The sequence below is a fragment of the Salvelinus fontinalis genome, chromosome 8, assembly GCF_029448725.1.
Source record: "Salvelinus fontinalis isolate EN_2023a chromosome 8, ASM2944872v1, whole genome shotgun sequence".
NCBI classification, from domain to species: Eukaryota; Metazoa; Chordata; class Actinopteri; order Salmoniformes; family Salmonidae; genus Salvelinus; species Salvelinus fontinalis.
Window position 1 is genome coordinate 46989178 of NC_074672.1, and position 26711 is coordinate 47015888.

At 48.7% G+C, this 26711-nt stretch overlaps 1 protein-coding gene across 1 annotated transcript in view; it reads right to left on the bottom strand.

The window, feature by feature from the left end:
- Positions 1-1964: 1964 nt before the first annotated feature.
- The window catches only part of LOC129861348 (IQ motif and SEC7 domain-containing protein 2-like), a 74405-nt gene continuing 49658 nt past the window's right edge, over positions 1965-26711 (bottom strand). The window contains exons 4-5 of the mRNA XM_055932720.1: positions 24434-25608; positions 1965-2218 (exon numbers count right to left, since the gene is read on the bottom strand). Coding sequence (XP_055788695.1) covers positions 2053-2218; positions 24434-25608 — 1341 coding nt within the window. The 3' untranslated portion in view covers positions 1965-2052. The remainder of the gene's footprint in view (positions 2219-24433; positions 25609-26711) is intronic.

Consider the following 26711-nt stretch of genomic DNA (forward strand, 5'->3'; position numbering starts at 1 on the left):
ACACGATACTGTATAGTTGACTGATTAGAGTCATACAGAACACGATACCGTATAGTTGACTGATTCAAGTCACACAGAACACGATACTGTATAGTTGACTGATTAGAGTCAGACAGAACACGATACCGTATAGTTGACTGATTAGAGTCAGACAGAACACGATACCGTATAGTTGACTGATTAGAGTCAGACAGAAAACGATACTGTATAGTTGACTGATTAGTCAGACAGAACACGATACCGTATAGTTGACTGATTAGAGTCAGACAGAACATGATACTGTATAGTTGACTGATTAGAGTCAGACAGAACACGATACTGTATAGTTGACTGATTAGAGTCAGACAGAACACGATACCATATAGTTGACTGATTAGAGTCAGACAGAACACGATACTGTATAGTTGACTGATTAGAGTCAGACAGAACACGATACTGTATAGTTGACTGATTAGAGTCAGACAGAACACGATACCGTATAGTTGACTGATTAGTCAGACAGAACACGATACTGTATAGTTGACTGATTAGAGTCAGACAGAACACGATACTGTATAGTTGACTGATTAGAGTCAGACAGAACACGATACTGTATAGGTGACTGATTAGAGTCAGACAGAACACGATACTGTATAGTTGACTGATTAGAGTCAGACAGAAGACGATACCGTATAGTTGACTGATTAGAGTCAGACAGAACACAATACTGTATAGTTGACTGATTAGAGTCAGACAGAACACGATACCGTATAGTTGACTGATTAGAGTCAGACAGAAAACGATACTGTATAGTTGACTGATTAGTCAGACAGAACACGATACTGTATAGTTGACTGATTAGAGTCAGACAGTAGTTGACTGATTAGAGTCAGACAGTAGTTGACTGATTAGAGTCAGACAGAACACAATACTGTATAGTTGACTGATTAGAGTCAGACAGAACACGATACTGTATAGTTGACTGATTAGAGTCAGACAGAACACGATACCATATAGTTGACTGATTAGAGTCAGACAGAACACGATACCGTATAGTTGACTGATTAGAGTCATACAGAACACGATACTGTATAGTTGACTGATTAGAGTCAGACAGAACACGATACCATATAGTTGACTGATTAGAGTCAGACAGAACACGATACTGTATAGTTGACTGATTAGAGTCAGACAGAACACGATACCGTATAGTTGACTGATTAGAGTCAGACAGTAGTTAACTGATTAGAGTCAGTCAGTAGTTGACTGATTAGAGTCAGACAGTAGTTGACTGATTAGAGTCAGACAGTAGTTGAATGATTAGAGTCAGACAGAACACGATACTGTATAGTTGACTGATTAGAGTCAGACAGAACACGATACCGTATAGTTGACTGATTAGTCAGACAGAACACGATACTGTATAGTTGACTGATTAGAGTCAGACAGAACACGATACTGTATAGTTGACTGATTAGAGTCAGACAGTAGTTAACTGATTAGAGTCAGTCAGTAGTTGACTGATTAGAGTCAGACAGTAGTTGACTGATTAGAGTCAGACAGTAGTTGACTGATTCGAGTCAGACAGTAGTTGACTGATTAGAGTCAGACAGTAGTTGAATGATTAGAGTCAGACAGAACACGATACCGTATAGTTGACTGATTAGAGTCAGACAGAAAACGATACTGTATAGTTGACTGATTAGTCAGACAGAACACGATACCGTATAGTTGACTGATTAGAGTCAGACAGAACACGATACTGTATAGTTGACTGATTAGAGTCAGACAGAACACGATACTGTATAGTTGACTGATTAGAGTCAGACAGGACACGATACCGTATAGTTGACTGATTAGAGTCAGACAGAACACGATACCGTATAGTTGACTGATTAGAGTCAGACAGAACATGATACTGTATAGTTGACTGATTAGAGTCAGACAGAACACGATACTGTATAGTTGACGGATTAGAGTCAGACAGAACACGATACTGTATAGTTGACTGATTAGAGTCAGACAGAACACAATACTGTATAGATATTGATTATTACTATATTGATTAGCCACTCACTCCAGGACGTCCTTGTTGAACTGTTTCTGTCTGCAGCCCAGGAACTCTCCTATCATCTGTCTACTCAGTCCTTTCCTCTCAAGGATGAAGCGGGCGATGCCTACCGGTGTGTCCGATACGAAGCCTCTCTCTATCAGGTACTGTATACCCTTCTCTGGCTTCCTGCATCGGGGGAGAGACACAGAAAAACAGGAGATATTATAAAATACTGTATATGCCACTTAACAGACGCTTTTATCCAAAGTGACTTTTAAAGTAAAATGACACCACTCAGAGAATCAATAAATGGCCTTGAAGAACTGGCCTACTCAAATAACTCAGAGGTCCTTGTGAAATCAGCTGCAGGGTTGTTAGGGCGTGTCTATAGCTGCAGGGTTGTTAGGGCGTGTCTATAGCTGCAGGGTTGTTAGGGGCGTGTCTATAGCTGCAGGGTTGTTAGGGCGTGTCTACAGCTGCAGGGTTGTTAGGACTTGTCTATAGCTGCAGGGTTGTTAGGGCGTGTCTATAGCTGCAGGGTTGTTAGGGGCGTGTCTATAGCTGCAGGGTTGTTAGGGCGTGTCTATAGCTGCAGGGTTGTTAGGGCGTGTCTATCGCTGCAGGGTTGTTAGGGCGTGTCTATAGCTGCAGGGTTGTTAGGGGCGTGTCTATAGCTGCAGGGTTGTTAGGGCGTGTCTACAGCTGCAGGGTTGTTAGGGCGTGTCTATAGCTGCAGGGTTGTTAGGGCGTGTCTATAGCTGCAGGGTTGTTAGGGGCGTGTCTATAGCTGCAGGGTTGTTAGGGGCATGTCTATAGCTGCAGGGTTGTTAGGGCGTGTCTACAGCTGCAGGGTTGTTAGGGGCGTGTCTATAGCTGCAGGGTTGTTAGGGGCGTGTCTATAGCTGCAGGGTTGTTAGGGCGTGTCTATAGCTGCAGGGTTGTTAGGGCGTGTCTATAGCTGCAGGGTTGTTAGGGCGTGTCTATAGCTGCAGGGTTGTTAGGGCGTGTCTATAGCTGCAGGGTTGTAGGGGCGTGTCTACAGCTGCAGGGTTGTTAGGGCGTGTCTATAGCTGCAGGGTTGTTAGGGGCGTGTCTATAGCTGCAGGGTTGTTAGGGCGTGTCTATAGCTGCAGGGTTGTTATGGCGTGTCTATAGCTGCAGGGTTGTTAGGGGCGTGTCTATAGCTGCAGGGTTGTTAGGGCGTGTCTATAGCTGCAGGGTTGTTAGGGCGTGTCTATAGCTGCAGGGTTGTTAGGGCGTGTCTATAGCTGCAGGGTTGTTAGGGCGTGTCTATAGCTGCAGGGTTGTTAGGGCGTGTCTATAGCTGCAGGGTTGTTAGGGCGTGTCTATAGCTGCAGGGTTGTTAGGGGCGTGTCTATAGCTGCAGGGTTGTTAGGGCGTGTCTATAGCTGCAGGGTTGTTAGGGCGTGTCTATAGCTGCAGGGTTGTTAGGGCGTGTCTATAGCTGCAGGGTTGTTAGGGGCGTGTCTGTCGCTGCAGGGTTGTTAGGGCGTGTCTATAGCTGCAGGGTTGTTAGGGCGTGTCTATAGCTGCAGGGTTGTTAGGGCGTGTCTATAGCTGCAGGGTTGTTAGGGCGTGTCTAACGCTGCAGGGTTGTTAGGGGCGTGTCTATAGCTGCAGGGTTGTTAGGACTTGTCTATAGCTGCAGGGTTGTTAGGGGCGTGTCTATCGCTGCAGGGTTGTTAGGGGCGTGTCTATAGCTGCAGGGTTGTTAGGACTTGTCTATAGCTGCAGGGTTGTTAGGGGCGTGTCTATAGCTGCAGGGTTGTTAGGGGCGTGTCTATAGCTGCAGGGTTGTTAGGACTTGTCTATAGCTGCAGGGTTGTTAGGGGCGTGTCTATAGCTGCAGGGTTGTTAGGGGCGTGTCTATAGCTGCAGGGTTGTTAGGACTTGTCTATAGCTGCAGGGTTGTTAGGGGCGTGTCTATCGCTGCAGGGTTGTTAGGGCGTGTCTATAGCTGCAGGGTTGTTAGGGCGTGTCTATAGCTGCAGGGTTGTTAGGGCGTGTCTATAGCTGCAGGGTTGTTAGGGCGTGTCTATAGCTGCAGGGTTGTTAGGGCGTGTCTATCGCTGCAGGGTTGTTAGGGGCGTGTCTACAGCTGCAGGGTTGTTAGGGCGTGTCTATAGCTGCAGGGTTGTAGGGGCGTGTCTATCGCTGCAGGGTTGTTAGGGCGTGTCTACAGCTGCAGGGTTGTTAGGGGCGTGTCTATAGCTGCAGGGTTGTTAGGGCGTGTCTACAGCTGCAGGGTTGTTAGGGCGTGTCTATAGCTGCAGGGTTGTTAGGGGCGTGTCTATAGCTGCAGGGTTGTTAGGGGCGTGTCTATAGCTGCAGGGTTGTTAGGGCGTGTCTATAGCTGCAGGGTTGTTAGGGCGTGTCTATAGCTGCAGGGTTGTTAGGGCGTGTCTATAGCTGCAGGGTTGTTAGGGCGTGTCTATAGCTGCAGGGTTGTTAGGGCGTGTCTATAGCTGCAGGGTTGTTAGGGGCGTGTCTATAGCTGCAGGGTTGTTAGGGGCGTGTCTATAGCTGCAGGGTTGTTAGGGGCGTGTCTATCGCTGCAGGGTTGTTAGGGGCGTGTCTATAGCTGCAGGGTTGTTAGGGGCGTGTCTATAGCTGCAGGGTTGTTAGGGCGTGTCTATAGCTGCAGGGTTGTTAGGGCGTGTCTATAGCTGCAGGGTTGTTAGGGGCGTGTCTATAGCTGCAGGGTTGTTAGGGCGTGTCTATAGCTGCAGGGTTGTTAGGGGCGTGTCTATAGCTGCAGGGTTGTTAGGGGCGTGTCTATAGCTGCAGGGTTGTTAGGGCGTGTCTATAGCTGCAGGGTTGTTAGGGGCGTGTCTATAGCTGCAGGGTTGTTAGGGGCGTGTCTATCGCTGCAGGGTTGTTAGGGGCGTGTCTATCGCTGCAGGGTTGTTAGGGGCGTGTCTATCGCTGCAGGGTTGTTAGGGCGTGTCTATAGCTGCAGGGTTGTTAGGGCGTGTCTATAGCTGCAGGGTTGTTAGGGCGTGTCTACAGCTGCAGGGTTGTTAGGGCGTGTCTATCGCTGCAGGGTTGTAGGGGCGTGTCTATAGCTGCAGGGTTGTTAGGGGCGTGTCTATAGCTGCAGGGTTGTTAGGGCGTGTCTATAGCTGCAGGGTTGTTAGGGCGTGTCTATAGCTGCAGGGTTGTTAGGGGCGTGTCTATCGCTGCAGGGTTGTTAGGGCGTGTCTATAGCTGCAGGGTTGTTAGGGGCGTGTCTATCGCTGCAGGGTTGTTAGGGGCGTGTCTATCGCTGCAGGGTTGTTAGGGCGTGTCTACAGCTGCAGGGTTGTTAGGGGCGTGTCTATAGCTGCAGGGTTGTTAGGGCGTGTCTACAGCTGCAGGGTTGTTAGGGGCGTGTCTATAGCTGCAGGGTTGTTAGGGCGTGTCTATAGCTGCAGGGTTGTTAGGGGCGTGTCTACAGCTGCAGGGTTGTTAGTGCGTGTCTATAGCTGCAGGGTTGTTAGGGCGTGTCTATAGCTGCAGGGTTGTTAGGGGCGTGTCTATAGCTGCAGGGTTGTTAGGGCGTGTCTAACGCTGCAGGGTTGTTAGGGCGTGTCTACAGCTGCAGGGTTGTAGGGGCGTGTCTATAGCTGCAGGGTTGTTAGGGCGTGTCTATAGCTGCAGGGTTGTTAGGGCGTGTCTATAGCTGCAGGGTTGTTAGGGCGTGTCTATAGCTGCAGGGTTGTTAGGGCGTGTCTATAGCTGCAGGGTTGTTAGGGCGTGTCTATAGCTGCAGGGTTGTTAGGGCGTGTCTATAGCTGCAGGGTTGTTAGGGCGTGTCTATAGCTGCAGGGTTGTTAGGGGCGTGTCTATAGCTGCAGGGTTGTTAGGGCGTGTCTATAGCTGCAGGGTTGTTAGGGCGTGTCTATAGCTGCAGGGTTGTTAGGGCGTGTCTATAGCTGCAGGGTTGTAGGGGCGTGTCTACAGCTGCAGGGTTGTTAGGGCGTGTCTATAGCTGCAGGGTTGTTAGGGCGTGTCTATAGCTGCAGGGTTGTTAGGGGCGTGTCTATAGCTGCAGGGTTGTTAGGGCGTGTCTATCGCTGCAGGGTTGTTAGGGGCGTGTCTATAGCTGCAGGGTTGTTAGGGGCGTGTCTATAGCTGCAGGGTTGTTAGGGCGTGTCTATAGCTGCAGGGTTGTTAGGGCGTGTCTATAGCTGCAGGGTTGTTAGGGCGTGTCTATAGCTGCAGGGTTGTAGGGGCGTGTCTATAGCTGCAGGGTTGTTAGGGCGTGTCTATAGCTGCAGGGTTGTTAGGGGCATGTCTATAGCTGCAGGGTTGTTAGGGCGTGTCTATAGCTGCAGGGTTGTTAGGGCGTGTCTATAGCTGCAGGGTTGTTAGGGCGTGTCTATAGCTGCAGGGTTGTTAGGGCGTGTCTATAGCTGCAGGGTTGTTAGGGCGTGTCTATAGCTGCAGGGTTGTTAGGGGCGTGTCTATAGCTGCAGGGTTGTAGGGGCGTGTCTATAGCTGCAGGGTTGTAGGGGCGTGTCTATAGCTGCAGGGTTGTTAGGGCGTGTCTATAGCTGCAGGGTTGTTAGGGCGTGTCTATAGCTGCAGGGTTGTTAGGGCGTGTCTATAGCTGCAGGGTTGTTAGGGCGTGTCTATAGCTGCAGAGTTGTTAGGGCGTGTCTATAGCTGCAGGGTTATAGGGGCGTGTCTATAGCTGCAGGGTTGTTAGGGCGTGTCTATCGCTGCAGGGTTGTTAGGGCGTGTCTATCGCTGCAGGGTTGTTAGGGCGTGTCTATAGCTGCAGGGTTGTTAGGGGCGTGTCTATAGCTGCAGGGTTGTTAGGGCGTGTCTATAGCTGCAGAGTTGTTAGGGCGTGTCTATAACTGCAGGGTTGTTAGGGGCGTGTCTATAGCTGCAGGGTTGTTAGGGGCGTGTCTATAGCTGCAGGGTTGTTAGGGCGTGTCTATAGCTGCAGGGTTGTTAGGGCGTGTCTATAGCTGCAGGGTTGTTAGGGCGTGTCTATAGCTGCAGGGTTGTTAGGGCGTGTCTATAGCTGCAGGGTTGTTAGGGCGTGTCTATAGCTGCAGGGTTGTTGGGGCGTGTCTATAGCTGCAGGGTTGTTAGGGCGTGTCTATCGCTGCAGGGTTGTTAGGGGCGTGTCTACAGCTGCAGGGTTGTTAGGGCGTGTCTATAGCTGCAGGGTTGTTAGGGCGTGTCTATAGCTGCAGGGTTGTTAGGGCGTGTCTATAGCTGCAGGGTTGTTAGGGCGTGTCTATAGCTGCAGGGTTGTTAGGGCGTGTCTATAGCTGCAGGGTTGTTAGGGCGTGTCTATAGCTGCAGGGTTGTTAGGGCGTGTCTATAGCTGCAGGGTTGTTAGGGCGTGTCTATAGCTGCAGGGTTGTTAGGGCGTGTCTATAGCTGCAGGGTTGTTAGGGCGTGTCTATAGCTGCAGGGTTGTTAGGGCGTGTCTACAGCTGCAGGGTTGTAGGGGCGTGTCTATAGCTGCAGGGTTGTTAGGGCGTGTCTACAGCTGCAGGGTTGTAGGGGCGTGTCTATAGCTGCAGGGTTGTTAGGGCGTGTCTACAGCTGCAGGGTTGTAGGGGCGTGTCTATAGCTGCAGGGTTGTTAGGGCGTGTCTATAGCTGCAGGGTTGTTAGGGCGTGTCTATAGCTGCAGGGTTGTTAGGGCGTGTCTATAGCTGCAGGGTTGTTAGGGCGTGTCTATAGCTGCAGGGTTGTTAGGGCGTGTCTATAGCTGCAGGGTTGTTAGGGGCGTGTCTATCGCTGCAGGGTTGTTAGGGGCGTGTCTATAGCTGCAGGGTTGTTAGGGCGTGTCTATAGCTGCAGGGTTGTTAGGGCGTGTCTATAGCTGCAGGGTTGTTAGGGCGTGTCTATAGCTGCAGGGTTGTTAGGGCGTGTCTATAGCTGCAGGGTTGTTAGGGCGTGTCTATAGCTGCAGGGTTGTTAGGGGCGTGTCTATCGCTGCAGGGTTGTTAGGGGCGTGTCTATAGCTGCAGGGTTGTTAGGGGCGTGTCTATCGCTGCAGGGTTGTTAGGGCGTGTCTATCGCTGCAGGGTTGTTAGGGCGTGTCTATCGCTGCAGGGTTGTTAGGGGCGTGTCTATCGCTGCAGGGTTGTTAGGGCGTGTCTATCGCTGCAGGGTTGTTAGGGCGTGTCTATCGCTGCAGGGTTGTTAGGGCGTGTCTATAGCTGCAGGGTTGTTAGGGCGTGTCTATCGCTGCAGGGTTGTTAGGGCGTGTCTATAGCTGCAGGGTTGTTAGGGCGTGTCTATCGCTGCAGGGTTGTTAGGGGCGTGTCTATAGCTGCAGGGTTGTTAGGGCGTGTCTATAGCTGCAGGGTTGTTAGGGCGTGTCTATAGCTGCAGGGTTGTTAGGGGCGTGTCTATAGCTGCAGGGTTGTTAGGGCGTGTCTATAGCTGCAGGGTTGTAGGGGCGTGTCTATAGCTGCAGGGTTGTTAGGGGCGTGTCTATAGCTGCAGGGTTGTAGGGGCGTGTCTATAGCTGCAGGGTTGTTAGGGCGTGTCTATAGCTGCAGGGTTGTTAGGGCGTGTCTACAGCTGCAGGGTTGTTAGGGCGTGTCTACAGCTGCAGGGTTGTTAGGGGCGTGTCTATAGCTGCAGGGTTGTTAGGGCGTGTCTATAGCTGCAGGGTTGTTAGGGCGTGTCTATCGCTGCAGGGTTGTTAGGGCGTGTCTATCGCTGCAGGGTTGTTAGGGGCGTGTCTATAGCTGCAGGGTTGTTAGGGGCGTGTCTACAGCTGCAGGGTTGTTAGGGCGTGTCTATAGCTGCAGGGTTGTTAGGGCGTGTCTATAGCTGCAGGGTTGTTAGGGGCATGTCTATAGCTGCAGGGTTGTTAGGGCGTGTCTATAGCTGCAGGGTTGTTAGGGCGTGTCTATAGCTGCAGGGTTGTTAGGGCGTGTCTATAGCTGCAGGGTTGTTAGGGCGTGTCTATAGCTGCAGGGTTGTTAGGGCGTGTCTATAGCTGCAGGGTTGTTAGGGCGTGTCTATAGCTGCAGGGTTGTTAGGGGCGTGTCTATAGCTGCAGGGTTGTTAGGGCGTGTCTATAGCTGCAGGGTTGTTAGGGCGTGTCTATAGCTGCAGGGTTGTTAGGGCATGTCTATAGCTGCAGGGTTGTTAGGGCGTGTCTATAGCTGCAGGGTTGTTAGGGGCGTGTCTACAGCTGCAGGGTTGTTAGGGCGTGTCTATAGCTGCAGGGTTGTTAGGGCGTGTCTAAAGCTGCAGGGTTGTTAGGGTGTGTCTATCGCTGCAGGGTTGTTAGGGCGTGTCTATAGCTGCAGGGTTGTTAGGGGTGTGTCTATCGCTGCAGGGTTGTTAGGGGCGTGTCTGTAGCTGCAGGGTTGTTAGGGCGTGTCCATAGCTGCAGGGTTGTTAGGGGCGTGTCTATAGCTGCAGGGTTGTTAGGGCGTGTCTATAGCTGCAGGGTTGTTAGGGGCGTGTCTATAGCTGCAGGGTTGTTAGGGCGTGTCTATAGCTGCAGGGTTGTTAGGGGCGTGTCTATAGCTGCAGGGTTGTTAGGGGCGTGTCTATAGCTGCAGGGTTGTTAGGGGCGTGTCTATAGCTGCAGGGTTGTTAGGGGCGTGTCTATCGCTGCAGGGTTGTTAGGGCGTGTCTATCGCTGCAGGGTTGTTAGGGGCGTGTCTATAGCTGCAGGGTTGTTAGGGGCGTGTCTATAGCTGCAGGGTTGTTAGGGCGTGTCTATAGCTGCAGGGTTGTAGGGGCGTGTCTATAGCTGCAGGGTTGTAGGGGCGTGTCTATAGCTGCAGGGTTGTAGGGGCGTGTCTATAGCTGCAGGGTTGTAGGGGCGTGTCTATAGCTGCAGGGTTGTTAGGGCGTGTCTATAGCTGCAGGGTTGTTAGGGAGTGTCTATAGCTGCAGGGTTGTTAGGGAGTGTCTATAGCTGCAGGGTTGTTAGGGAGTGTCTATAGCTGCAGGGTTGTTAGGGCGTGTCTATAGCTGCAGGGTTGTTAGGGGCGTGTCTATAGTGTCACAAGCCGGCTCATAGCCTGTGACAAAAATGAGGGGACACGAACAACAGGTATAGGCCAATTTAAAAGTGTTCTTTATTATTAAACAAACTATTAACTTAAACTAAGAAAAAGGAATGAGGTGTGGATGTATCATAATGTAAGGTGTATGTAAAGTGCATGGGTGCATGAATATGTGTGTGTGAACATGACTGAGTGAAAACTATGCAAAACTAAAAAGGAACAAACAAATCATGAGCATACCTGGAGGAGCAGAGAGAGAGAGCGAGAGACAGGGAGAGGTGATTAGTAAGCAGTTTTATACCCTGAGCCCAGGTGGCTCCAATCACTTAACGACCCTCCTCTGCCTGCAGGAGGAACCGCCCCCTGCACTGCAGAGGAGGAGCCGTGACACCCCCCTCCTTAAAATGAGGGTCCCACCCTCAACCCAACTTCCTCCAACATATTCCAAATAATTCAAATTTCCCCAAAAACAAATAAACAAAAAAAAACAATCCCGGCTCCTAGCAGTAGCCCCGTGTCCCCCAGCCGACTGTCCGTCCCTCAAACTCGGCAGCCCTGGTACCTGGGGAGCAATTTAAGAGGAAAGAGGCACAGACAGCCCGTAGGGGTCAACAGAGAAAAGGTACAAGCTAGGTTAAAGGAGCACGGGACAGAGCATCAGCAATGATATTATCCTTACCCTTAATGTGCCTAATATCAAGGTTGAATGGTTGCAAGAACAAAGCCCAACGCATCAGGCTCTGGTTGGGGTTTTGCAGGGACCTCAGAAAAACCAGTGGGTTGTGGTCAGTGAACACAGTTAAAGGGGTCAAACCAGAACCAACATAGACCTCGAAGTGCTGTAAAGCCCAAATGAGACCTAAAGCCTCCTTTTCAATTACAGAATAGTTTTTCTGATACTTATTAAATTTCCGGGAGAAGAAACTGACTGGACACTCAACCTTGTCGTCATTCTCCTGGAGAAGCACAGCCCCAGCACCGATTTGACTGGCGTCTACCTGCAATTTGAAAGGTTTCCCAAAATTTGGTGCTGCCAACACAGGTGCCAAACACAAAAGAGTCTTAACTGCATCAAATGCCTCTTGACACTGGGTGGACCAGATAAATTCAGCCTTGGCCTTCAACAGATTGGTCAGTGGGGACACTACTACCGAAAAGTTTTTACAAAAAGCACGGTAGTACCCCGCCATTCCCAGGAAGCGCATCAGTTCTTTCTTTGTAGAGGGCTGTGGGAACTGCCTCACAGCCTGAACCTTGGCTTCCACGGGACAGACAAATCCCTGACCAACAACCTTGCCTAGGTATGTGACTGTAGCTTTGGCAAACTCACATTTTGCCAAATCAATACCTGTGTCCAACATAGACTGCATCTCTGTTTCCAGTTTTAGTCTCTTCTCCTCAGATACACGATAAAATCTGTGTTTGATAGGCTTAGCATCTCCGATGTCTATATCATGTTCAATTAAGTGGGTTTGTGATGGAGTGTCAGAAAACAAAACAGGGTAGTTTCTAATAAGAGCTACCAATTCATCACGTTTCTCAGAGTCTAAATGATCTACCAAAACCCCAAGGTTTTGCAAAGTCTGAGAGTTTTTCAACCGACCTTGTAAGACCTGGTTTGGCTTACTTGTACACTGACACGTATGACAAGTTTTAATAAACTGAGATACATCCCGCTTTAAACGTGGCCAGAAAAAATAACGAAGTATACGATCATACGTTTTACGAACACCCATATGACCTGCCACATCACCATGTGAAGTTTGCAACACTTTATTTCGCAAAGTAGTAGGTACAACTATTTGAAAGACTGGTTCTCCTAAACCCTGATCATAGTGTGGAACCCATTTCCTGACCAACAGCCCATCAAGAAGAAAATAACACTGAGCACTATTCCTCACTACTGAATCAGGAACCACTTTATCAAACAGATCAGCCAAAGTAGTATCGGCTTTTTGCTCAGCCATCAATGAATCTCTAGAACTAGTCAACTGTTCTGTCTGGAGTTTGACTGGCAACTCAAGACTTTCTGGCTTACTCTCAATCTCCTTACGAGAGGCTGCGCGGGTAACCGCACAAACTGGAAATACCTCAGGAGACACACAGTTATGATCCGGAGATTCCCTTGCAGGGGACACTGAAGGTTGCTTCTTACAGATGTTTAATTTGCCATCTGCCCACACCTTACTACCTGCCAAGTCATTCCCCAAAATCATGTGGACTCCCTCTACTGGCAACTGGGGTCTAACCCCAACATCTACATCACCCTCTACTAGACCACATTTTAGGGTAACTTCATGTAAAGGACAAGAGAATGGAACTAAACCCATACCACATACCATTACACAACGGCCAGTATCAGACTCTTTAGAGAACGGCAAAACAGATTCCAGAATAAAAGAATCCAAAGCTCCAGTGTCTCTTAGGATCTTGATTTTAACATTCTGGTTGCCATCTACCAGGGACACTACACCATCTGAAATAAAGGCTGAAAAATCACAGCGGGAAAACTGAGAATCAAACTCAACTAGTGGCTGAAACAGCTCACCCTGGTGGTCAGAGGCTGTAACAGGAGCTGCCATCATAGCAGGTTTAACTTGACCTGACTCTTTTGAATGAAGCCGAGGACAATCTTTCTTCCAATGTCCTTCAACTAAACAGTAGCGACAAGTATTAGCATTAACCGGTGCTTTAAGTCCTCCAGACCCAAACTTCTGCCGAGGCCTTTTGAAAAAATCTCTAAAAAAAGGTGACCTCCTATTCCTAGGAGTAAAGTTATTTTTATGGTACATGTCACTGTTTAACTCAAAATGTCTTTTATGTGTTAGCCTGTACTCATCTGCAAGGATGGCTGCATCACTTGGAGACTTAACTTTACTTTCATTCATGTATGTAGCAACCTGGTCAGAAACAGAATTTTTTAACTGTTCTAACACAATCAAATTAGACAGACCCTCAAAAGTACTAACTTCAGAAGCTGTACACCAACGATTAAATGCAGAAGTCAAATCACAAACAAACTCAGAATAGGTTTGTGAATCTAACTTTTTCCTGTAACGAAAACGTTGACGATATGCCTCTGGCACAAGCTCGTAGACCTTCAGAACTGCTGATTTAACTTTAGCATAAACTTTACTGTCAGCTACACTCAGTGCTGCAAAAGCCACACGTGCTTTACCTGTAAGTACACATTGCAACAACATAGTCATGTCCAAATCTGACCAAGCTCTAGCTTCCGCAATACGCTCAAATAAAGTAAAGTATGTGTCTGGATCTGACTCATCAAATTTAGGCAACAAACGAAGATTCTGTGAAACATCAAACGGTGGTAGTCTTTCCGGTCTATTAGCATTTCTCAATCGCTCTATCTCTAATTGCATTTGCAACAGTTCCCTCTGCTGCTCAAAAGTTAATGAAGGGCTAGCCTGAAAACTTGCACCCTCACTACTAGCAGACTGACCGCCAAAAACACCCATTTCCCTAAGACCCTGCTTTAAGCTAGTTTTAACAGTCTCTTTAATTTTTTTATCAACAATCTCAATCTGATAATGTTCAGCAATTTCAATTAACTGCTCCTTAGTACACAACTCTAAGGCTACCTCTGAAGGAGCTTGAACAAAACTACACAAAATGGAAGACATTTTCCTCAACCAATAAAACTATTACAAATGCTCAAAAAAACACAACTCACCTGCAGTCAGTCTGGGTTCAAGGACAGGAGCCACACCCCACTATCCTCCAAAACTACTAACTAACTGGCCCTGGTCTTCGTGCAGTCACATGTGGTGGGGTTTTATGCACACAAAACCAGTGGAGTGGAAAAAACAACCAGAAACTGGCGGCCCTCCCATAACCACGGAGGTGCTCCCGAGCCGATGTAGGAGAAAAGGGAAAGGGATGCTCTACCCACGTTCACTGCCACCTAAAACAAAAACACCACAAGCCTCCTATGGACACTTGCTGATATGCCTGAACAGGAGAGGACTCCCACCTGAACAAAACCCAGAAAAACACAGAGTGAATTGCTTAGCTACCAAGCTAACTGAACCAAAAGAACACATGGCTCTCAACTCTCTTAAACAAAAATTGGCCCAACCAAAACATCCACTCAAACAAAAAAAAAATTGTCAATCTGAACTAAACTAACCCAAGTTAACTACTATCCCGGACGAATCCCCACTTGTCACAAGCCGGCTCATAGCCTGTGACAAAAATGAGGGGACACGAACAACAGGTATAGGCCAATTTAAAAGTGTTCTTTATTATTAAACAAACTATGAACTTAAACTAAGAAATAGGAATGAGGTGTGGATGTATCATAATGTAAGGTGTATGTAAAGTGCATGGGTGCATGAATATGTGTGTGTGAACATGACTGAGTGAAAACTATGCAAAACTAAAAAGGAACAAACAAATCATGAACATACCTGGAGGAGCAGAGAGAGAGCAAGTGATTAGTGACAGCTTTATACCCTGAGCCCAGGTGGCTCCAATCACTAACGACCCTCCTCTGCCTGCAGGAGGAACCGCCCCCTGCACTGCAGAGGAGGAGCCGTGACAATAGCTGCAGGGTTGTAGGGGCGTGTCTATAGCTGCAGGGTTGTTAGGGCGTGTCTATAGCTGCAGGGTTGTTAGGGTGTGTCTATAGCTGCAGGGTTGTTAGGGGCGTGTCTATAGCTGCAGGGTTGTTAGGGCGTGTCTATAGCTGCAGGGTTGTTAGGGCGTGTCTATAGCTGCAGGGTTGTTAGGGTGTGTCTATCGCTGCAGGGTTGTTAGGGGCGTGTCTATAGCTGCAGGGTTGTTAGGGGCATGTCTATAGCTGCAGGGTTGTTAGGGCGTGTCTATAGCTGCAGGGTTGTTAGGGCGTGTCTATAGCTGCAGGGTTGTTAGGGGCGTGTCTATAGCTGCAGGGTTGTTAGGGCGTGTCTATAGCTGCAGGGTTGTTAGGGCGTGTCTATAGCTGCAGGGTTGTTAGGGCGTGTCTATAGCTGCAGGGTTGTTAGGGGCGTGTCTATAGCTGCAGGGTTGTTAGGGCGTGTCTATAGCTGCAGGGTTGTTAGGGGCGTGTCTATAGCTGCAGGGTTGTTAGGGGCGTGTCTATCGCTGCAGGGTTGTTAGGGCGTGTCTATCGCTGCAGGGTTGTTAGGGGCGTGTCTATAGCTGCAGGGTTGTTAGGGCGTGTCTATAGCTGCAGGGTTGTTAGGGCGTGTCTATCGCTGCAGGGTTGTTAGGGGCGTGTCTATCGCTGCAGGGTTGTTAGGGCGTGTCTATCGCTGCAGGGTTGTTAGGGCGTGTCTATCGCTGCAGGGTTGTTAGGGGCATGTCTACAGCTGCAGGGTTGTTAGGGGCGTGTCTATCGCTGCAGGGTTGTTAGGGCGTGTCTATAGCTGCAGGGTTGTTAGGGCGTGTCTATAGCTGCAGGGTTGTTAGGGGCGTGTCTATAGCTGCAGGGTTGTAGGGGCGTGTCTATAGCTGCAGGGTTGTTAGGGCGTGTCTATAGCTGCAGGGTTGTTAGGGGCGTGTCTATAGCTGCAGGGTTGTTGGGGCGTGTCTATAGCTGCAGGGTTGTTAGGGCGTGTCTATAGCTGCAGGGTTGTTAGGGGCGTGTCTATAGCTGCAGGGTTGTAGGGGCGTGTCTATCGCTGCAGGGTTGTAGGGGCGTGTCTATAGCTGCAGGGTTGTTAGGGCGTGTCTATAGCTGCAGGGTTGTTAGGGGTGTGTCTATCGCTGCAGGGTTGTTAGGGCGTGTCTATAGCTGCAGGGTTGTAGGGGCGTGTCTATAGCTGCAGGGTTGTTAGGGCGTGTCTATAGCTGCAGGGTTGTTAGGGCGTGTCTATAGCTGCAGGGTTGTTAGGGCGTGTCTATAGCTGCAGGGTTGTTAGGGCGTGTCTATAGCTGCAGGGTTGTTAGGGGCGTGTCTATAGCTGCAGGGTTGTTAGGGTGTGTCTATCGCTGCAGGGTTGTTAGGGGCGTGTCTATAGCTGCAGGGTTGTTGGGGCGTGTCTATAGCTGCAGGGTTGTTAGGGCGTGTCTATCGCTGCAGGGTTGTTAGGGCGTGTCTATAGCTGCAGGGTTGTTAGGGCGTGTCTATAGCTGCAGGGTTGTTAGGGCGTGTCTATAGCTGCAGGGTTGTTAGGGGCGTGTCTATAGCTGCAGGGTTGTTAGGGTGTGTCTATCGCTGCAGGGTTGTTAGGGGCGTGTCTATAGCTGCAGGGTTGTTAGGGTGTGTCTATCGCTGCAGGGTTGTTAGGGGCGTGTCTATAGCTGCAGGGTTGTTAGGGCGTGTCTATAGCTGCAGGGTTGTTAGGGCGTGTCTATAGCTGCAGGGTTGTTAGGGCGTGTCTATAGCTGCAGGGTTGTTAGGGGCGTGTCTATAGCTGCAGGGTTGTTAGGTCGTGTCTATAGCTGCAGGGTTGTTAGGGCGTGTCTATAGCTGCAGGGTTGTTAGGGGCGTGTCTATAGCTGCAGGGTTGTTAGGGCGTGTCTATAGCTGCAGGGTTGTTAGGGGCGTGTCTATCGCTGCAGGGTTGTTAGGGGCGTGTCTATCGCTGCAGGGTTGTTAGGGCGTGTCTATCGCTGCAGGGTTGTTAGGGGCGTGTCTATAGCTGCAGGGTTGTAGGGGCGTGTCTATAGCTGCAGGGTTGTAGGGGCGTGTCTATAGCTGCAGGGTTGTTAGGGGCGTGTCTATAGCTGCAGGGTTGTAGGGGCGTGTCTATAGCTGCAGGGTTGTTAGGGCGTGTCTATAGCTGCAGGGTTGTTAGGGCGTGTCTATCGCTGCAGGGTTGTTAGGGCGTGTCTATAGCTGCAGGGTTGTTAGGGGCATGTCTATAGCTGCAGGGTTGTTAGGGCGTGTCTATAGCTGCAGGGTTGTTAGGGCGTGTCTATAGCTGCAGGGTTGTTAGGGCGTGTCTATAGCTGCAGGGTTGTTAGGGCGTGTCTATAGCTGCAGGGTTGTTAGGGCGTGTCTATAGCTGCAGGGTTGTTAGGGGCGTGTCTATAGCTGCAGGGTTGTTAGGGCGTGTCTATAGCTGCAGGGTTGTTAGGGGCGTGTCTATCGCTGCAGGGTTGTTAGGGCGTGTCTATAGCTGTAGGGTTGTTAGGGGCGTGTCTATCGCTGCAGGGTTGTTAGGGCGTGTCTATCGCTGCAGGGTTGTTAGGGCGTGTCTATAGCTGCAGGGTTGTAGGGGCGTGTCTATAGCTGCAGGGTTGTAGGGGCGTGTCTATAGCTGCAGGGTTGTAGGGGCGTGTCTATAGCTGCAGGGTTGTTAGGGCGTGTCTATAGCTGCAGGGTTGTTAGGGCGTGTCTATAGCTGCAGGGTTGTTAGGGCGTGTCTATAGCTGCAGGGTTGTTAGGGCGTGTCTATAGCTGCAGGGTTGTATTTGTCAATAACAGCTGGTGCGCGATGTCTAATATTAAGGTAGTGCCAAGGTATTGCTCGCCTGAGGTAGAGTACCTCATGATAAGCTGTAGACCACACTATATACCTAGAGGAGTTTTCATCTGTATTTTTCGTAGCCGTCTATTTTCCACCACAAACCGACGCTGGCGCTAACACCACACTCAACGGGCTGTATAAGGCCATACGCAAATGAGAACATGCTCATTCAGAAGAGGTGCTCCTAGTGGCCGGGGACTTTAATGGAGGCAAACTTCTACCAGCATGTAACATGTACAACCAGAGGGAAAAAACTCTCGACCACCTTTACTCCACACACAGAGATGCATACAAAGCTCTCCCTCGCCCTCCATTTGGCAAAACTGACCATCATTCTATCCGCCTAATTCCTGCTTACAAGCAAAAAATGAAACAGGAAGTGCCAGTGACTCTCTCAACACAGAAGTGGTCAGATGATGCAGATGCTACACTACAGGACTGTTTTGCACAGACTGGAAAATGTTCCGGGATTCATCCAATGCCATTGAGGAATATACCTCAGTTACCGGCTTCATCAATAAGTGCATCGACGACGTCGTCCCCACAGTGACCGTACGTACATATCCAAACCAGAAGCCATGGATTACAGGCAACATCCACACCTAGCTAAAGGCTAGAGATGCCGCTTTCAAGGAGCGGGATACTAATCTGGACGCTTATAAGATATCTCGTTATGCCCTAAGACAAACCATCAAACAGGCTAAGCATCAATACAGGACTACGGTTGAATCCTACTACACCGGCTCTAGCACTCGTCAGATGTGGTAGGGCTTGCAAACTCTTACGGACTACAAAGGGAAACCCAGCCGCGAGCAGCCGAGTGACGCGAGCCTGCCAGACGGGCTAAATGCCTTTTATGCTCACTTCGAGGCAAGCAACACTGAAGCATGCATGAAAGCACCAGCTGTTCCGGACGACTGTGTGATCACGCTCTCCGTAGCTGATGTGAGTAATTCCTTGAAACAGGTCAACATTCACAAGGCCGCAGGGTCAGACGGATTACCAGGACGTGTACTAAGAGCATTCGTGGACCAACTAGCAAGTGTCTTCCCTGACATTTTCAACCTTTCCCTGACCGAGTCTGTAATACCAACATGTTTCAAGCAGACTACCATAGTCCCTGTGCCCAAGGAAGCGAAGGTTAGCTGCCTAAATGATTACCGCCCCGTAGCGCTCACATCTGTAGCCATGAAGTGCTTTGAAAGGCTGGTCATGGCTCACATTAGCACCATCATCCCGAAAACCCTAGATCCACAGATGATGCTGTCTCTATTGCACTCCACACTGCCCTTTCCCACCTGGACAGAAGGAAAACCTATGTGAGAATGCTATTAATTGACTACAGTTCAGCGTTCAACACCATAGTGCCCACAAAGCTCATCACTAAGCTAAGGATCCTGGGACTAAACACCTCCCTCTGCAACTGGATCCTGGACTTCCTGACGGGCCGCCCGCAGGTGGTAAGGGTAGGCAACAATACATCTGCCACGCTGAACCTCAACCCGGGGGCCCCTCAGGGGTACGTGTTCAGTCCCCTCCTGTACTCCCTGTTCATCCATGATTGCGTGGCCAAGGACGACTCTAACACCTTGATTAAGTTTGCTGACGACACAACGGTGGTAGGCCTGATCACCGACAACGATGAGACAGCCTATAGGGAGGAGGTCAGAGACCTGGCCGTTTGGTGACATAATAACAAACTATCCCTCAACGTGATCAAGACTAAGGAGATGATTGTGGACTACAGGAAACGGAGGATCGAGCATGCCCCCATTCTCATCGACGGGGCTGCAGTGGAGAAGGTTGAGAGTTTCAAGTTCCTTGGTGTCCACATCACCAGCAAACTATCATGGTCCAAACACATCAAGACAGTTGTGAAGAGGGCACGATAACACATTTTACCCCTCAGGAGATTGAAAAGATTTGGCATGGGTCCCCAGATCCTCAAAGTTCTACAGCTGCTCGCATACCCCTTTAAAAGACATTTGTTTGAAAAAAAATTTGGTAATAGTACTGTTTCTCCATTTGGAGACGCCAGGACAAGAAAGCACTTCCTCAAAAGATAACTCAACAACTTTTTTGCCGAGGAGATAGTCGTGCAATTTTGAATCGATGCAGTACTGTCTAACTTACTAGAGGTTGAGTCTGATGGGGTACTGTCTAACTTACTAGAGGTTGAGTCTGATGAGGTACTGTCTAACTTACTAGAGGTTGAGTCCAATGGGGTACTGTCTAACTTACTAGAGGTTGAGTCTGATGTGGTACTGTCTAACTTAATTGAGGTTGAGTCAAATGAGGTACTGTCTAACTTACTAGAGGTTGAGTCCGATGAGGTACTGCCTAACTTACTAGAGGTTGAGTCCGATGGGGTACTGTCTAACTTACTAGAGGTTGAGTCTGATGAGGTACTGTCTAACTTACTAGAGGTTGAGTCTGATGAGGTACTGTCTAACTTACTAGAGGTTGAGTCCGATGGGGTACTGTCTAACTTACTAGAGGTTGAGTCCGATGTGGTACTGTCTAACTTACTAGAGGTTGAGTCCGATGAGGTACTGTCTATCTTACTAGAGGTTGAGTCCGATGAGGTACTGTCTAACTTACTAGAGGTTGAGTCTGATGTGGTACTGTCTAACTTACTAGAGGTTGAGTCAAATGAGGTACTGTCTAACTTACTAGAGGTTGAGTCCGATGAGGTACTGCCTAACTTACTAGAGGTTGAGTCAGATGAGGTACTGTCTAACTTACTAGAGGTTGAGTCCGATGGGGTACTGTCTAACTTACTAGAGGTTGAGTCCGATGAGGTACTGTCTAACTTACTAGAGGTTGAGTCCAATGAGGTACTGTCTAACTTACTAGAGGTTGAGTCTGATGAGGTACTGTCTAACTTACTAGAGGTTGAGTCCGATGGGGTACTGTCTAACTTACTAGAGGTTGAGTCCGATGTGGTACTGTCTAACTTACTAGAGGTTGAGTCCGATGAGGTACTGTCTAACTTACTAGAGGTTGAGTCTGATGTGGTACTGTCTAACTTACTAGAGGTTGAGTCAGATGAGGTACTGTCTAACTTACTAGAGGTTGAGTCCAATGAGGTACTGTCTAACTTACTAGAGGTTGAGTCTGATGAGGTACTGTCTAACTTACTAGAGGTTGAGTCTGATGAGGTACTGTCTAACTTACTAGAGGTTGAGTCTGATGAGGTACTGTCTAACTTACTAGAGGTTGAGTCCGATGAGGTACTGTCTAACTTACTAGAGGTTGAGTCTGATGTGGTACTGTCTAACTTACTAGAGGTTGAGTCAGATGAGGTACTGTCTAACTTACTAGAGGTTGAGTCCAATGAGGTACTGTCTAACTTACTAGAGGTTGAGTCTGATGAGGTACTGTCTAACTTACTAGAGGTTGAGTCTGATGTGGTACTGTCTAACTTACTAGAGGTTGAGTCAGATGAGGTACTGTCTAACTTACTAGAGGTTGAGTCTGATGTGGTACTGTCTAACTTACTAGAGATTGAGTCCGATGAGGTACTGTCTAACTTACTAGAGGTTGCGTCTGATGAGGTACTGTCTAACTTACTAGAGGTTGAGTCCAATGGGGTACTGTCTAACTTACTAGAGGTTGAGTCTGATGAGGTACTGTCTAACTTACTAGAGGTTGAGTCTGATGTGGTACTGTCTAACTTACTAGAGGTTGAGTGTGATGTGGTACTGTCTAACTTACTAGAGGTTGAGTCTGATGAGGTACTGTCTAACTTACTAGAGGTTGAGTCCGATAAGGTACTGTCTAAATTACTAGAGGTTGAGTACGATGAGGTACTGTCTAACTTACTAGAGGTTGAGTCTGATGTGGTACTGTCTAACTTACTAGAGGTTGAGTCTGATGAGGTACTGTATAACTTACTAGAGGTTGAGTCTGATGAGGTACTGTCTAACTTACTAGAGGTTGAGTCTGATGAGGTACTGTCTGACTTACTAGAGGTTGAGTCAAATGAGGTACTGTCTAACTTACTAGAGGTTGAGTCTGATGAGGTACTGTCTAACTTACTAGAGGTTGAGTCAAATGAGGTACTGTCTATCTTACTAGAGGTTGAGTCTGATGGGGTACTGTCTAACTTACTAGAGGTTGAGTCCGATGGGGTACTGTCTAACTTACTAGAGGTTGAGTCCAATGAGGTACTGTCTAACTTACTAGAGGTTGAGTCCGATGGGGTACTGTCTAACTTACTAGAGGTTGAGTCTGATGTGGTACTGTCTAACTTACTAGAGGTTGAGTCTGATGTGGTACTGTCTAACTTACTAGAGGTTGAGTCCAATGAGGTACTGTCTAACTTACTAGAGGTTGAGTCCGATGGGGTACTGTCTAACTTACTAGAGGTTGAGTCTGATGTGGTACTGTCTAACTTACTAGAGGTTGAGTCCAATGAGGTACTGTCTAACTTACTAGAGGTTGAGTCCGATGGGGTACTGTCTAACTTACTAGAGGTTGAGTCCAATGAGGTACTGTCTAACTTACTAGAGGTTGAGTCCGATGGGGTACTGTCTAACTTACTAGAGGTTGAGTCTGATGTGGTACTGTCTAACTTACTAGAGGTTGAGTCCAATGAGGTACTGTCTAACTTACTAGAGGTTGAGTCTGATGAGGTACTGTCTAACTTACTAGAGTTTGAGTCAAATGAGGTACTGTCTAACTTACTAGAGGTTGAGTCCGATGGGGTACTGTCTAACTTACTAGAGGTTGAGTCCGATGGGGTACTGTCTAACTTACTAGAGGTTGAGTCCGATGAGGTACTGTCTAACTTACTAGGGGTTGAGTCAAATGAGGTACTGTCTAACTTACTAGAGGTTGAGTCTGATGTGGTACTGTCTAACTTACTAGAGGTTGAGTCAGATGAGGTACTGTCTAACTTACTAGAGGTTGAGTCTGATGAGGTACTGTCTAACTTACTAGAGGTTGAGTCTGATGAGGTACTGTCTAACTTACTAGAGGTTGAGTCCGATGGGGTACTGTCTAACTTACTAGAGATTGAGTCCGATGTGGTACTGTCTAACTTACTAGAAGTTGAGTCAGATGAGGTACTGCCTAACTTACTAGAGGTTGAGTCTGATGTGGTACTGTCTAACTTACTAGAGGTTGAGTCTGATGAGGTACTGTCTAACTTACTAGAGGTTGAGTCCGATGGGGTACTGTCTAACTTACTAGAGGTTGAGTCCGATGAGGTACTGTCTATCTTACTAGAGGTTGAGTCCGATGAGGTACTGTCTAACTTACTAGAGGTTGAGTCTGATGTGGTACTGTCTAACTTACTAGAGGTTGAGTCTGATGTGGTACTGTCTAACTTACTAGAGGTTGAGTCAGATGAGGTACTGTCTATCTTACTAGAGGTTGAGTCTGATGAGGTACTGTCTAACTTACTAGAGGTTGAGTCTGATGTGGTACTGTCTAACTTACTAGAGGTTGAGTCTGATGGGGTACTGTCTAACTTACTAGAGGTTGAGTCTGATGAGGTACTGTCTAACTTACTAGAGGTTGAGTCTGATGTGGTACTGTCTAACTTACTAGAGGTTGAGTCTGATGTGGTACTGTCTAACTTACTAGAGGTTGAGTCTGATGGGGTACTGTCTAACTTACTAGAGGTTGAGTCCAATGAGGTACTGTCTAACTTACTAGAGGTTGAGTCAGATGTGGTACTGTCAAACTTACTAGAGGTTGAGTCTGATGGGGTACTGTCTAACTTACTAGAGGTTGAGTCCAATGAGGTACTGTCTAACTTACTAGAGGTTGAGTCAGATGTGGTACTGTCAAACTTACTAGAGGTTGAGTCCAATGAGGTACTGTCTAACTTACTAGAGGTTGAGTCAGATGTGGTACTGTCAAACTTACTAGAGGTTGAGTCTGATGAGGTACTGTCTAACTTACTAGAGGTTGAGTCTGATGTGGTACTGTCTAACTTACTAGAGGTTGAGTCTGATGTGGTACTGTCTAACTTACTAGAGGTTGAGTCTGATGTGGTACTGTCTAACTTACTAGAGGTTGAGTCTGATGTGGTACTGTCTAACTTACTAGAGGTTGAGTCTGATGAGGTACTGTCTAACTTACTAGAGGTTGAGTCTGATGTGGTACTGTCAAACTTACTAGAGGTTGAGTCCGATGAGGTACTGTCAAACTTACTAGAGGTTGAGTCTGATGAGGTACTGTCTAACTTACTAGAGGTTGAGTCTGATGGGGTACTGTCTAACTTACTAGAGGTTGAGTCTGATGGGGTACTGTCTAACTTACTAGAGGTTGAGTCTGATGAGGTACTGTCTAACTTACTAGAGATTGAGTCCGATGAGGTACTGTCTAACTTACTAGAGGTTGAGTCTGATGGGGTACTGTCTAACTTACTAGAGGTTGAGTCTGATGGGGTACTGTCTAACTTACTAGAGGTTGAGTCTGATGAGGTACTGTCTAACTTACTAGAGATTGAGTCCGATGAGGTACTGTCTAACTTACTGGAGGTTGAGTCCAATGGGGTACTGTCTAACTTACTAGAGATTGAGTCCAATGAGGTACTGTCTAACTTACTGGAGGTTGAGTCTGATGTGGTACTGTCTAACTTACTAGAGGTTGAGTCTGATGTGGTACTGTCTAACTTACTAGAGGTTGAGTCTGATGGGGTACTGTCTAACTTACTAGAGGTTGAGTCCAATGAGGTACTGTCTAACTTACTAGAGGTTGAGTCTGATGTGGTACTGTCTAACTTACTAGAGGTTGAGTCAGATGAGGTACTGTCTAACTTACTAGAGGTTGAGTCCAATGGGGTACTGTCTAACTTAATTGAGGTTGAGTCTGATGAGGTACTGTCTAACTTACTAGAGGTTGAGTCCAATGGGGTACTGTCTAACTTACTAGAGGTTGAGTCTGATGAGGTACTGTCTAACTTACTAGAGGTTGAGTCTGATGGGGTACTGTCTAACTTACTTGTTGAACAGATTGAGTCCGATGCGGTACTGTCGTCTCTGCACCACGTCGTTGTTAAAGGCGGGGTTATCCCAGCTGTGTCTGCTCTCTCTCTGATAGGTCTGTTTCCCGAGCGGTTGGAGGGGCTCCCGGAGGCTGTCGCGTGATGAGGACCCGGAGGAGCAGTTGATGGTATCGTTAGAGGTGGTGGTGGAGCTGAGAGAGTCGTTGTCTCCGTCAGAACAGCAGACCTGCTCCTGGCCACCAGGGGGCAGTGTGGCAGATGAGGAGGAAAATAGGGGGGTGAGGGGTGCTCCCTGTGGGGGCTGAGAGGAGGAGGAGGAGGGGGTATCGGGGTACGGTTGGTGGGGATGTAGAGGGTGATATGGGAGCTGATGGTGGTGGTGTAGGATGGTGTGGTAGGGCAGGTGGGAGGGGATGGCCGAGGGGTGGGGGTGAGGGTGGGGGCGGTGAGGAAGCACAGAAGGAGTCTGGCCTTGCGCCTGGGGAGGTGTGGGGACAGCGCGCCCGTTGGGGTTAGGGTGAGGATTTGGGTGGGGGTTATGTTTAATAGTGCTCTGAGGCGACCCCCCTCCTCCAACTCCTCCCCCTGGTTCTGTATCGTAGACCAGTCTGCCTATAGAGCCACGGTCCGAGCGGTCACTCATATCAACAGAGCTGTCGCTGGGGGGTTCGATGGTCAGCAGAGGTAGGTGAGCTCCTCTCAGGCTGTAGTCTCTACACTCTGTACAGGGGGTGCTGCGTCGGCTGTTACTGCTGCCCCCTCCCTCTGTGTCCCAGCTGTCTTCGCGCCTCCCCACCTTGCCGCCACACACTCCAGCGCTCCAGTACTCTGTATCTGGGCTGCTGGGGGCCCGGTTCAAGGACAGAGGAGAGGAGGAGAGCCCGTCATCCATGTAGAGGGTCACGTCGCTGTAGGAGGTGGCTGTGCTGTCTTCGTGCATGCTCTGTCTCTCTCCTCCTCCTCCTCTTCCTCCCACTCCTCCTCTTCCTCTACCCCTCTGTCTGTCTCCTTCCCTCGGCCTCCAAACACACTCTCCAAAGTCGTCCGCCTCCACCCCTGTCTCGTCTCCGTCACCTTCCTCCTCCTCCTCCTCCTCTTCCACCTCCCCTTGAAGGTCTTCACCAGACTGACAGGTCAAGACGTCATCGATGGAGTCGGCCAGGGACTTCACCTACAGCACACACAGGGTGGATAAACACAGAACGGTGAGTCACACATGGTGGATAAACACAGAACGGTGAGTCACACATGGTGGATAAATACAGATCGGTGAGTCACACAGGGTGGATAAACACAGATCGGTGAGTCACACAGGGTGGATAAACACAGAACGGTGAGTCACACAGGGTGGATAAACACAGATCGGTGAGTCACACAGGGTGGATAAACACAGAACGGTGAGTCACACAGGGTGGATAAACACAGATCGGTGAGTCACACAGGGTGGATAAATACAGATCGGTGAGTCACACAGGGTGGATAAACACAGATCGGTGAGTCACACAGGGTGGATAAACACAGATCGGTGAGTCACACATGGTGGATAAAGACAGAACGGTGAGTCACACATGGTGGATAAACACAGAACGGTGAGTCACACATGGTGGATAAAGATAGAACGGTGAGTCACCGTGACCTGAGAAATGATCTTTTGGAGAATGTCTCGTCCAGGTGTGTTACTAACTCTCACCTGTTTGGAGAAGATCTCGTCCAGGTGTGTTACTAACTCTCACCTGTTTGGAGAAGATCTCGTCCAGGTGTGTTACTAACTCTCACCTGTTTGGAGAAGATCTCGTCCAGGTGTGTTACTAACTCTCACCTGTTTGGAGAAGATCTCGTCCAGGTGTGTTACTAACTCTCACCTGTTTGGAGAAGGTCTCGTCCAGGTGTGTTACTAACTCTCACCTGTTTGGAGAAGATCTCGTCCAGGTGTGTTACTAATTCTCACCTGTTTGGAGAAGATCTCGTCCAGGTGTGTTACTAACTCTCACTTGTTTGGAGAAGATCTCGTCCAGGTGTGTTACTAATTCTCACCTGTTTGGAGAAGATCTCGTCCAGGTGTGTTACTAACTCTCACCTGTTTGGAGAAGATCTCGTCCAGGTGTGTTACTAATTCTCACCTGTTTGGAGAAGATCTCGTCCAGGTGTGTTACTAACTCTCACCTGTTTGGAGAAGATCTCGTCCAGGTGTGTTACTAATTCTCACCTGTTTGGAGAAGGTCTCGTCCAGGTATGTTACTAACTCTCACCTGTTTGGAGAATATCTCATTCAGG